The sequence below is a fragment of the Tiliqua scincoides genome, chromosome 7 (genome assembly GCF_035046505.1).
Source record: "Tiliqua scincoides isolate rTilSci1 chromosome 7, rTilSci1.hap2, whole genome shotgun sequence".
Classification (NCBI taxonomy): Eukaryota; Metazoa; Chordata; class Lepidosauria; order Squamata; family Scincidae; genus Tiliqua; species Tiliqua scincoides.
Window position 1 is genome coordinate 15,281,806 of NC_089827.1, and position 13,457 is coordinate 15,295,262.

The following is a 13,457-nucleotide window of genomic DNA, read 5'->3' on the forward strand; positions in this document are numbered from 1 at the left end:
TTATGTTTTATTATTGTGTTTAGCTTTGATTGTAAACTTCCTTGGACTTCTTGTTTCTTTCTAGAGAAGAAATGTGGTCTATAAATATATATTAATAATTACAATTAAAGGGAGGAGGAAGCAAAGAGGCTGCTTTTCTGCTGAGATGTTTATACCATCTTCCTTTTCAGCCCTAGGGTGGGATTGCAAGCAAGGGAGTCAGGTTGTCTGCTGTTTTGTTGGCTCCATAAATAGTTGCCTTAGCAGCAGCAAATGCCTCTCAGCCTGTAGTTTAAAGTCACGTTGTTCCACTTAAATTAGTTCACATGTGCCATACGTGAGATGGCTCTTGTGAGATGGTTACAGCTCTAAAAGGGAGGGAAAGAATAATAAGTGTTCCTACTTAGATTTCTGAATCTTCATATAAGAACCCTTGTGTAATAAAAACCTTTGCAGGGTGGGGGGTATTCTTTTTGTAATTTGGTAAAGAATTTGGTTTATATCCTCCAAAAGACCTTTATACATAAATGCATGTCCTACTTACAGGTGGAAGCAAAACTGATTGACAAATTGGATAGCTTGATGTCAGAAGGAAAGGGGGACGAAACATACAGAGAACTCTTCAATAGTATGTGAGTAATAAATGAGTTTTAAGAGTTAGCTTAGAAAATTGTTTCATTATGTCATAAAAATATAGATGCAGCTAGAGCCTTGAAGTGCTTTTTTGACCTGAACTCTCTGTCATTAGGGTTAATTAGATAGGTGAGTGGAAAGGTTTTGTCCTTTTATCTCTAATTACCAAGATTATGGGTTTTTCTGTTTAAGAACAAATACTTATTAATTTAATTGTTAAAATTGGGAAAGCTAAAAATACTTACTAAAGTTTCTTAGGCTACATCCTTATAAACTGGAATCCTAGTGTAATCACTGGAACTTTCTTCTGTGTAGACATGCCTAGGATTGCACTATTGGAAGAACAATAAAGATTTTTAACATCAAGGCATATAAGCCTTTAAGAAGTCATTTATTAAATCTTTTTCGGTATAGTACATTTAATGTTAACCAGATTGGTTTCTATTATGTTATTTTTTTGCTAAGTCTTCTTCACTTAAGAATTCTGTGAGAATAAATATAATAACTGTAATAAATATAATAGTTAACTGTTATACTGCTATCATAAAATTGAGCTGAAACTGGTTTTTTGTGTGTTTGTATATGAACATGAATGAGTCTAATATAATTGTAAATTTTTTAAAAGTGGGGAGGTAACAGTTGTTTTAATAACTCACAGGCAATTCATTTGGTCATTTAGTCTAACCAATCTCCAGTGTCTCATCATTGTTAGCAATTGGAAAAAACACAATGGAACTTTAAAAAAGAAAGTCTCTCTGTATGATAGATTGAAGACAGGGTGCACAAGCCTGTTAAAATTAAATATTTGTGATATTGAAGTCCTTAAGACATGAAATTGCTTTAAAGTGGGCACTTGGTATCCATGGGGGATCCATTCCAGGATCCCCTGCGGATACAGAATTCAGTAGATAATGAAACCTGCAGGAGGGATAAAGGGGGGGGGGGTTGTAGGTTTGTGGGTCAATGGCAAGGCTGCACCAAGGGCCAAGGTTGCCAGTTCATTTCTGCTGTTTTGCATGCACTGCATTGCAGCTGTTGCAGGGGTAGGATACTGAGACCAAGCAATTCTCCAGCATGCAAAGCAGGTTCTCTGCCACTGAACCATAGCCTTGTTCTTCAAGTTTACTGCATGGTTAAAAAAGATGCCTAGAAGTGCCTGATTTTTTTTTTTTTTTACTGCATTGTGCCCATAATATTTCTCGTTCTGAAATGCTGACAGACAACCCAATCCTATCCCGGCGGGACCGCCAGATGCAGCGGAGCCAATATGGTGATGTTTGTTCCTCCCCCCAAGTAAGGGCGCAGGCCCTGCAATCAGGCACCTTGTGTCTGCGCTGACTGTTTTATCAGAGCATACTGTAGAGCCTCTGTGTTGAACTTTGCTGCCCATCATAGAGGATTGGATCCAGCGAAGCAGGGCTCAGCTGGTCCCACCCCCCTACTGGGTCAGTCATTCCCCCTGCCCCGAAAATCCTCCCCTTCACCCCAAAAACCTGCACTGCCACCAGGCAGTGTGACTTACCTCCAGGTACTCCCACAGCGTCTCCACTCGGTGCTGAGGCCCCTCACCAGCAGCCTCTCCTCCCTGGATGCCGCAGACATGCCTTACGGCACATTTGTGCCAGCATTGGAACTCAGCGCCAGTGCTCAATGAGGTTAGGATTGGGCCCTTAATCACATCAGTTTTCCATTTGAAAGGAGTGATACATTTAGAACCATGGACAGCCATGCCTAATAGCCTTTATTCTCAAAACATTCGGGCTTGAAAAGAAGTAAAGTCAGCCAACATTTGATACAGCAGTCTATTATAAAGCTGAATTTTTGGTCATTTATTTTACTTAAAGGTCACCAAAATTTAGAAAATTGCTACTTATGTCTTCTACCATACTCTTTAATATGGTGTAATTTGAAGCTGATATTTTGATTCAGTAAGATGTCAACTACGTAGATGAAGAGAAATAGGAAACATATGTAGGAGCTGTCATACAAACACACTTAGGGCGCAATCCTAACTGCGCCCTGTGCCAGCCCTAATCCCTTGGGCCAGCCTGGGAGGGTCGCAAACGTGCTGTAAGGCACATTTGTGCTTCCTCGGGAGGAAGCCAGGCTGTCGCTCTGAGAAGCATCGGCCTGCAGAGGCTGACAGAAGCCTCTGCGCCAGCTTCCCCCCAGCTCCTTGCGTCAGCTTGGACGAGCCAACGCAAGGACAAAAGGTAGGTGTGGGGGCGGGGGGGAGGAGGTAGGGAGGCGTTCCTGGGTGGGGGGAGGGAGGGTGATGGGCGGCTCCGGGGGTGGGTAGGCGGGGAGCAGGAGGCAGGCCTGGAATCTGGCAGTTATTCCAGATCCCAATCCCCGTCCCTGGGGAAAATGAAGCGGCTTCAAGCCGCTCCGCTTTCCTTGGACTTGTGCCACCTCAGGAGGTGGGACAAGTCAGAAGAGACCCATAGGCAGCGGCAGCCCTTACCCAGGGGTAAGGGGAAAAGTTTCCCCTTGCTTCTGGCTAAGCCGCTGCTGGCCACAATCCTGCTCTGGATACAGCGCAAGCCTCCTGGCTTGCCTGTTCCAGCGCATGTTAGGATTGCGCCCTTAGCTGCAGAGCAACTAGTTGGAGCTGCTCTGATTATTGAGTTCTTCTCAGATAGTAGCAGTGATTACAGAAGCTATTATATGCCATTCTCTTGTCTATAGTGGACACAATAAGCTGCAAATGAGTTTTGTATCTAGACAAAATCAAAGGATGGCTTAATTCTCAGGATTGCTTTCCACTCAGGAAAGATAAAAGTTATACAGTGATCCCTCAGCATCCACAGTCTTGGCAGCTGCAGAGTGATCATCCACAAACGGGATCAGTCTCTGGTGCTCCTGGAAGCTAGTTCTGGGTTGTGCCAGGTGCTTAAGAAAAAGCATCCACTTTAATAATGTTTTAAAAAGTGTTTCTGACCTTAGTGCTGCAAACTGCACCAGCTGCAAGGCAGTCTCTGCTGCTCCCAGAAACCACTTCTGGATGCACCAAGGCCTGTGACCCCCTTCCTTGGCCCTGACATGCCTCAGAATGCATCACAGAAGCATCTGGAAAACACTTCCCATGATTCGTTCTGAGACACCCCAGGGCCAAGGGAGGGGATTGCAGGCCTCGGCAGGAGCCAGAAGTGGCTTTTAAATCTGTAAGTAAGTGAGCTTGTGTAAGTTGAGCTCAAGGTATTTTTGCTAAATTGAGAATTGACTGGACAAATTGGGTTGTGTGGGTTGATTTTTCAAACTTATATAGGATAGCCTTTTATTTAAGCATAAATATGACTGTTGATGCTTGCCTCTAAGTGTAGTATTAATTTGATTCACATAGTGAAATACGAAATAACGACATGCGGACAAACTGTTATATAATTTGACCAACAAAATAAAGAAAATAAAAAAACTATTTTTAATTGAAGGGTCCCTATACATACATTTGGGAGTCTTTCCATACAGAACAATTCAACTCAATTGCATGCTTCGGAATATATTGCATCCTGTATCTGCAGTTTCAATTATTCATCCCCATACTCGATCCCCATAGCCTTCATGTTGTGGTAACAGAGTGACTCATCCAGGCTCATTTATGTATGAAGGGGGCCTATGGAGATAAAGTTCGGTTTGCCAGTGGCCCCTTGAAACCTAGAGCATATCATATTCTGATGTCATTGCTAGAGGTGTTTGTTTTTGGTGGGCAAGGAATTACAGCCTAAGCCAGAGCTATTCAAACTGGGGCGTTGCAACACCCCAGCCTAAAGACCTTGGCCGCTTTCCCCTTAAGGGGTGGGAGCAGGGGGAAGGCAGTGATGCGATCCCCAGAATCGTGTCGCTAAGGGGGCTGCAGGGACTGGCAAGTACTCACCAGTCCCTGCAGCATCTTGTTGGGGGTGCAGGGAACTCTGTGCGAGCATCTGCAGGACTCTCCTCTACTTAAAAAGTGAAAGCGCAACGTTCGCACTCCACTTCCACAAAACTGGAAGTGGAGCGCAGTCGCTGAGCTTTCGCTTTTCAAGCTGCGGGGAGCCCTGCAGACACTTGAACAGGGCTCCCCATGCCCCAGGGAGACTGCTGCAGGGACTGGTGAATACATTCCAGTCCCTGCAGCCCCCTGCCTTCCCCCTGCCCCTGCCGCCTCCCCCGCAAGGACTTACTGCAGTCTTCAGACTCCCTGAGAGTTTGAGAACTGCAGGCCTAAGCCTTTCTGAACACAATGGGCTTACTTCTGAGTAAAGTAAATAACACCATTTTCAAACATCTATTTTCAAACACCTGAAGTAGTGTGGGCCTTTTGGGAGAATGAAACTATGGATAGTTAAAATTGTTTTAACCCTGTGTATTTATTTCCCAAAGACACAGTTATTCTTAAATGAAATATAATTATAATTGCAAAATGTTATGGTAAAAGGCATATTAACTGTGATTGTCAAGATTTAGCATACATACTCTTAACTCGTAAGCAAGCAAAATACCATCCTGGCATAAAAAAATACACACAGTCTTAATAATTTGAATAGCCATCCCAACATGGAGGATATGTTCAGCAGTAGGGGACGGCCTTGATAATTAAATGAACCCTGTGTAAACAGTGGCAGTATGGCATTCAGTATCTGTTACTGAAGACAAACAAGGGGAACCTTTGCCTTTCATATCCTACTTGGGTAGCTAATGTTGGAAACAGAACTGGTGGATTAGATGAACTTTGAATGAATCCAGCAAGGCAGTTCTTACATCCCATATAACATCAGATAATGACTCCAGTTAATTTAAAACACACACATCAATTACAGCATTGTCTCAGTCAAAGAAATAAAACAAATATTGTTAGGAAACCAACCACAAACATACAGGCAGCTGCTGTGCTCTATTTGAAGAGTGTTTGCATTGATAAAAATCATTTTTATTGACCTTAAAGGCAGTCCTTACACTCCATTGTATCTCTGGTATAGATACCTGAATGCAAAATATGTACACATATTTTGCATTCTACCTCATGTGTGAAGGGTGTACTCATATATAAGTAGCTGTTTTCCCTTTTAAAATACAGTTGCAGAATGCTTACATTTTCTGCTGTACCTGTGTCTTTTAAAGGGAAAAGCAGCAATTTATGCATGCAATCTTCATTGCTGACATAGTCTGTATATGTTTTATACTTTGGTTTCTGTAGCTGAATACAGGATATAGGGCATGGGAAGCCACCCATATTGTTCGTTCGTTCGTTCGTTTTCTCTCTCTTTCTCTTTCTGTATGTGTATAGGGAAAAAAGATATTCTGGACATTGAATCAACTAAGCAAGGATTAGTGCTTGAAGACAATCTAGCTTCATGTTAAAGAAATAACAGTTCTGACATGGGAGGTTAGAAAGCAAACAGACCTCTGGTAAAGGGTCAGAGAGAAAATAAAGTATTCCAGTAAAGAATGTAAAAGAGTTTATACCTCATAATGTCAGAAAAGGATAACTGAGCCAGAATATCATTCACTCCTCTTACTTTCTGCCTAGACAGTGCCTGAGGAAGCAGAGGCTTCTGTCTGAGAGTCTCTTTTATTATTAATATTTGCTTTGTATATTATCTTTAAAAGGTCAATGATGCAAAGGTTTTGTATGAGTTTTTAAACACCCTTACGTGTATGTGCTTGGGATAAAATATCAATGGAAAGTAAAGCCTATATTTAAATTGGCTAATCCAAATCCATTCTGGAAGATTTTTGCAGACCTTATGTTGAGCTGCTCTATCACCTTGAGGCAAGTCTTTGATGTACATGGGAACGGATAAACATCGAGGGCCAGTTTCCTTCTCTGCAATTTCCTCATCTCCGCACTATTTCCATATGAATTCAGTATCTTTTTGCTTGTCCTGTAAAAACTGAAATACATGGTCCAACCTTTTATAGCCCTTGTGGCCCTCAGGGCTGTTCAATGCTTTATGCATCAAATGTCTTACCTGGAGGTCCACTGATATACTTCCCAACAACTGAAGGAGAAACATATGTCTGTAAGCACACAGAGATGCGTGCCAGGGAGCTGTCATTGGTTTCAGCACTCCACTACTTGGTTGTCTTGCCTTCTAATGCCACAGGGTTGATTGTGCAGTGGATACCTGGGAGACACATCTGCTTTGTAAAGAATGAAGCAGCCCTCAGTGTCCCCAACTTATTTCTCAGTTTACTTAATTTATTCCATGATTGCTTAGTCTTTGCTTCCTCTCATCCAACAATAGACTTTAGCTGCAGGGAGGGAAGAGATAGATCCACAGTCCAACAGTCTTCTCACTCTTCTACTTACCATATCACTCCAAAATTTACTCAGAAAGGCTGTAGACTAGACTGCATTAGATTAGAATTGCATGGTTACTTCTATAGGCTGGCAGTTGCTAGCATTGCATGGCATGGAAGTTCCACAGATAGCATAAGAACTGGATTGCCAAAGAGTTACTTAAACAGCCCTTGGTCATATGGTGTGTATGATAAAGTATAATAAAAGTGGTTGAAAGATCTGAATGGTAGCTCATAACCTACAGCAAGCGAGTCATGTACTTGTATTTCTGCTTTTCAGAATTCCATTTTTAGCATGTGTTTGGAAGTGCCAGTAAACTAAAAAATATTTTCTGGCACATTTTTCCAACACATGCTAAAGGTCACATTCTATGCAAGGCAGATGGGATGCACAACTGGCTTGTTATGTGCAGGTGGCCCCCATATGTTCTTGCAGCAACAAATGGGCTCAAGTGGTTTTATAATTGCTTAAGTATGATTGGTTTTCCTTTCCATATTCTTGCAGGGTTGCCCTTGGCTGTTCTGATTTTAGTGTCAGGAAATGTGCTGTTACATGATTGTGCCCTGTCACTTTGGTAGTCTCTTAACCACCGGCATTGCTAAGGGGTTACAAGTCTTCACATACCACATTTGAGAGGATGTCCAGTTGAGGGTGTCTTAAAAAGTTGTTGCGCCCTGCCAGGCCTCAGTGAGCCTTCTGGAAGCCTCCAAAAGGCACTTCCAGTTTCACTTCCAGTAGGAGTGCAATGACATTTTAAGACACCCTCGGCTTGACATCCCCTGTATGACATCATTGCACCCCTACCAGGCCTCAGTAGTTCTCTCAGACGGTCTCTTTTTTGCAAAAACAAAAAGTGCCTTTTGGAGGCCCTCTGAAGTCTGGCAGAGATGCAAAGATGTCAATGTTATATGGTGGGGGTGTTAAAAATTTTTGTGCCCCCAGGTGCCGGATATCTTAGCTGCACCACTGCTCTTAACTACTGTATGCTTGCCTTGTTGATGAACCTTATTGAGTTTTTTGGTGCTATACTCTTCCATTTTGTCTCTAACAACTTTGCTGTTGTCATCCATTTCCTTCAAAAGAACCTATTGTATGTTTGACCTGACAGTTCGTAGGAATATAGGCCTTACACGGGAGCATCTGTTAGACTGCACTATAATTTGGACTCCTAAACCTGCGTGTCTTTGACTTTGCCCTGGTTAAGCTGAGCTTAATAGCAAACTTTTCCCCCTTCTCCAGTGTATTTGGCATTCCTACCTTTTTGAGAACATATCCCAGTAACAATGTGAAAAATAAATAAAATAATAGCATTTCAAGTTGCTCTCATGATACTTCTGCAAAGAAAGTATAGTTGTGATGGTCTCGAGCATTTTCACCATGCTTATAGAATCCCTTTCTGATGCTTGAAGAATTGTAGAGTTCAGAATACATGAATATTGGAATACATGAAGCAGTAATAAAACAAGACAGTAACATTCACCATATGCAGAATGTCTTTTCCTCATCACCACTAACAGCCAGCCTCAAATATCTGGGTTTAGGGGAGGGGCATCCATGGCAGAATGTGTGTTTTCAGGCAGACTTGAACCCTCACATTTTAGAAATTTAGGAAATGCTGGGCAGTGTCCACAGATGATATCGCCAACGGTTCTGTTTCTATTCTGGCATATATCTAGCAAGCTCATAAGAATTAATTCTAATGGTCGCAGAGAACTGGACTGGTATTTGCCACCCAAAACCAATCAATTATTGAATGGTTAAATGAGTATGATAGAAATGCATAAATAACAGTCAGCAAAAGGGAAGCTTTTAAAAAAAAATTCTCCTCAGGAAAAGGCTTTTCCTGTGGCAGTTACAATGCAGTAAATTGTGTGGGTGCAGAACTACTGTCGACTAAAGTACGAAAAAAACCCTACATTGGGAAGATTTCAAATCTCATCGAAAGGGAGCCGTGAGATGGGAAATGCTCTCTTCTAGGTAACAAAATCTTCAGTTTCTTTTCTTGATGCTAAAATGCAGGTCTAATGAATAGCACTGTAGAGTGGTAATGTAATAAAGTATGCAATCTTCTATGTGTAAAGTCTGTGAAATGCCTAGATATCTTTGAAAATAGGATGTTATCTCTGTTTTGACTTGGAGTTGGCTAACCTAAAAAAAATCAATTTGCCTTGTCAATGCTTCCTGGAGTAGAATCCCACTCTTTGGTCCTTATCCCAGGTAAGATAATATTTGCAGTTGTGCTCTGTATTAAAAAAAAATAAATATCTGTGAATGAACAGATATTGCTAAGGCATTTTTGGGTACCTTTGAGTATAAATGGGTTGTTATGGAAACCGATAAAAATAAATGCTGATATTTTGCCCTGGGTTCGTTCCTTCCAGCCTGCTGAAGAAAATTGAACGTGAAACATGGAGAGAAAGTGGCGTTTCATTAATAGCCACTGTAACCCGTCTAATGGAGAGGCTGCTGGACTACAGGTGAGCAGTTCTTGTGTGCTTTATAGCAAGAAATATCCTATTGTCTGAAAACCTCATGTCAAAGAAGATTCTTAGTAAGAATATGAACATGAATAAAACTATGCATCAAGTTCCCAAGAGTTTAGGTATGATGGAGATAAAAAGCAAATGTTCTTAACTCCGTTTGTGACTTTTAGGGAACTATTTCCTATAGTTACATTATATTTACATATTCAAACTAAGGGCTGATGTACGTGTTCAGGAAAATCGCATGGTGCCACTTACCTATGCAGAATTCTAGTGTGGAGGTCACATCTTTGAAATGTTCTACATATCAAAAACTCCTTTCCTGTAGAAAGCCTGTATGTCAGGAGTAAGAGTTCTAGGCTAGCCTTCTCCCTGTGTTTCCTGTAATAGATTTCTATGTGCAGGGAGGGTATTTGTTGGAATCTTCCCCCTTGGGAGAAAAAAAGTGATCCTCCTGTCTTTAATTCTAAAATGATATAGCTCTTCTGAGACTGTATCATAATTTTTTTGAAGGGGTAGATCAGCTTTAAGCATGCCTCTTATATAAGCAAAAAAAATCTATCCATCAATTTTATGTTAGATGTAAATATTATATTACATGTCCCTGACCTGTATATGAGATCTGATTGTGTGTGTCAGGACTGGTGTCAAGCTTTTCCTTGCCATGCCTTTTCTTGTTTCATCAAATGCAAGGGGTACTGCAACCCTTCTTTGCTTTTTGCAGCTACAACAGACACAGCCAAGGATAGAGGATTGTCATAGGCTCTGTATGTTTGGCATAGTGAAAACCCATTTGTGACCAGAAAACATGTAAATAAACAGACGAAGCAGACAATATGTAGGAGGCAGGTAGCACTAGTCTCCATTTTTTATTACTTTTATTTTTTATGGATGGGTAAGCCACAGAGAATGAGAGTCCAAAGAGTAGGAATAACCTGGAGGTAACCAGAATCTTTCCAGCTAAGTCTGTGGTGATGTCATTCCTCCATGCAGTTTATTAGTTTGATAGAGCTAGGTGGGTGGGTGGTAGTTATGGAGCAGTATTCTCCAATTCACTACCTTTGGATGAGTTGCACATGTAAGTAGAGAAATCACTGGCTTTGCATTTGGGGCTGCCTGTAATGTAAATCCTATCCTAAGTACAGTAGAAGCACTTTTCATGTATTTACCCCATTCTGGTACTGGGCCAAGCACAGAATGACTGACTGCAATACTATGTACATTTACCTGGTATGAAATGCCTCTAAACTCACACATAGGATTGAACTATATGTATATTTTTTAAAGTCAAACATGGCATCTTCTTCAGTGCCAGAAACCAAATCCACATGTCTTGAATTCTGCAGCCCCCTCTATCATTTCAGGTTTACAGGCAGTCTCCATCCTTGAATAATGGGAATCCATACCATTTTTGTTGTCTTTTGCTATATATTTATATTTATATATTTATACATATATGAGTAACTTACTAAAAATATTCAAGGCTGTGCACAAATGTTATATTTATTATCTGTGTCCTTACTTTCCATGTCACAGGACCCAATCCTAACTAAATGCTCCGCTGCAGCCACACCAAAGAAGCACATACTATATCGGGGGTGTGTGTGTGTGAGTTGTGGAGGTCTCCTTGAGCTAAGGGAACTTTCATTCCCTTACTCAGCAACAAGGCTCTGTCACCACAGTGGGTCTCCCTGGATCAACACCAGCTATATTTTTGCCATAAGTCCAATGAGAGCAATGGAGAGGAAAGGGAACAGGGTTAGGAGCCAGCGCACACTGGTTCCCTGGCCTTCATAATGCTTCTTAAAGGCATAAAAATAAAATCCAGTTTTGATGAAAAAAACGAAGTTGCTTCTTCGTTTAAACAGTAATTCTGAGACTCGCAGAGGTTGCGGGCAGATGTGCATGGCCTCTCTGGGGCTCAGAGGGCCCTCTGGAGGTGAGGGGAGTGCAGGGGGCTCCCTCATCTGCAGATACTTGAAATCACGGATATGGTATCTGCAGATACGGGGTCCTCCCATACCACCTTTGAACCTGCAGGTAGCAAATGACCATCATGGAAAGTAACCATTAATAGACTTGTCCTCAATGAATTTGTCTAATCCAGAGGTATCAAACATAAGGCCTGAGAGCCATATCAGGCCCAGAGAAACTCCTGCTCACATGATAGCTGGGCTCTCCAGGCACCGCCCTTACAGCAGCACCACTTCTGCTGAGGCTCTGGGAAGAAGAGATGAAGGAGGCCTCAGAAGCAAGGAATGCTACGGGGGAAGGGACAGACCAAGAGGGGTGAGAGAGGGAGATGCTGCTGAGGTGCTGGGAGAGCTCAATTATCATGCAGACCACCCTTGCAGCAGCATCATTTCTGCCGTGGCATCACTTCATAGAGCACCTAAGCTGCTAAGTCATGCCCCTGCAGAAGCAGATCTGCTGAAAGAGCAGCCCACACGATAACTGGGCCTCATATCTTGAAAATATTATCAGGATTTGCATATTTTCTCGCCTTTCATTTGCAACTAATGTGTTTTTACTTGAGAAAAAAGTGGGCAGGAGGTCTGGTCTAGAGGGTAGAGCCTCCATTTGCCTGAAGATTAACATCCACAAGGTCGGCAGTTCGAGGCCACCGGCACTGTGCGACCTTGAAGCAGCTGGTAAGCTGCAGCTGAGCTGTTCCATCTGCTCGGAGCGTGGGAGGATGGAGGCCAGAATGTTAAACCAGATCGGAGCGTAACATCTTGAATGTGGTGGTTCTTGAAAGAGAGAACCTTCTTTCAATTTGTAAAAATCCCTGCGTGGATTTAATAAGCCTGCCTGTGTAAACCGCCTTGAATAAAGTCTTGAATAAAGACCAAGAAAGGCGGTATATAAATACTGTATATTATTATATTATTTTTTTTCTGGCCATCATCTGGCCATCACTTCCTGCTTAATGTTGTCACTTCTGACCCTCAGCAGATGACATGAATGCTATTCAGCCCTCTGTATGAAATTAGTTTGACATCCCTGGTCTAATCCCTTTTACAGCCATGGTAGGTAAACGTGTATAGCAGTGGTACTCAAACTGGTGGGTTGTAACACACCAGCCTGAGAAGCACTGTCTGGCCCTTTAAGGGATGGGGAATGGGAGGAAGTCAGCAATGTGATCCCCAGGATCACACTGATGCTGGGGACCAAGGGGCTTTTTGTAAACTTATCCCTTCCTGCATTAGTCTCTGGGAGAGGGGGTGTGGAGAGCTCTGTGTAGCCCACTGCAGGGCTCCCTGCGCCTCCAAACAATGAAAAATTGCAGTCATAACCCACTTACAATCACAATTGTGAAACCAGAAGTGGATCATGATTGTATTTTTTCATTGTTTTGAGGTATGGGGAGCCCTGCAGAGGGCTCCGAGGGGCTACCCGAACCTCCCCTCCCAGAGGCTGGAGGCAAGTACAGGAAGGTATATAAGTATAATTTTTTTTAAAGTCCCTTGGTCTCTGGCAGCAGCACGATCCTGGGGATCACATTGCTGCCATCCTCCCACCCCCCACAGAAACTTAGAAGCATTCTCAAACTCCTTGGGAATAGCGTTCTCTTGGAGTTTGAGAACCGCATGTGTATAGGATTGCATCTTAAATTATTTAAGAATAGATTATATAACCAGGATCAAAAGAGTTAAGTGTTTTTGAGAGCTATGGCATGCTCAGTGGGATTTTCAATTATTGTTGTTGTTACAATTACACGTCTTCAAACAGCAGCTTCCTGTACCATATCATGACCTGCTTTTGAAATACCTCACTTTTTAAAAAAGGGGCCTCCATGTGGTATGTGGAACTCAGTGGTGTCACTAGGATTAGCATCACCCAGTGCATCATCCCCTGATGGACATCCTCCCATGCACCCCACTTTAAGAAAGTTGCACCCTCTCTGGGCACCCCACTTTAAGAAAGATGCAGCTAAACTGGAGTAGGTTCAGAGGAGAGCGACAAGGATGATCAGGGGGCTGGAGGGCAAGCCCAACGAGGAAAGGTTACATAAGAACATAAGAACAGCCCCACTGGATCAGGCCATAGGCCCATCTAGTCCAGCTTCCTGTATCTCA

General features: G+C 42.4%; 1 protein-coding gene across 2 annotated transcripts in view; it reads left to right on the plus strand.

The window, feature by feature from the left end:
- The window catches only part of DOCK4 (dedicator of cytokinesis 4), a 282,880-nt gene that overhangs the window by 219,336 nt on the left and 50,087 nt on the right, over positions 1-13,457 (plus strand). For both annotated transcript variants that reach the window (XM_066633137.1, XM_066633138.1), the window contains exons 32-33: positions 526-611; positions 9,277-9,372. In XM_066633137.1, coding sequence (XP_066489234.1) covers positions 526-611; positions 9,277-9,372 — 182 coding nt within the window. The remainder of the gene's footprint in view (positions 1-525; positions 612-9,276; positions 9,373-13,457) is intronic.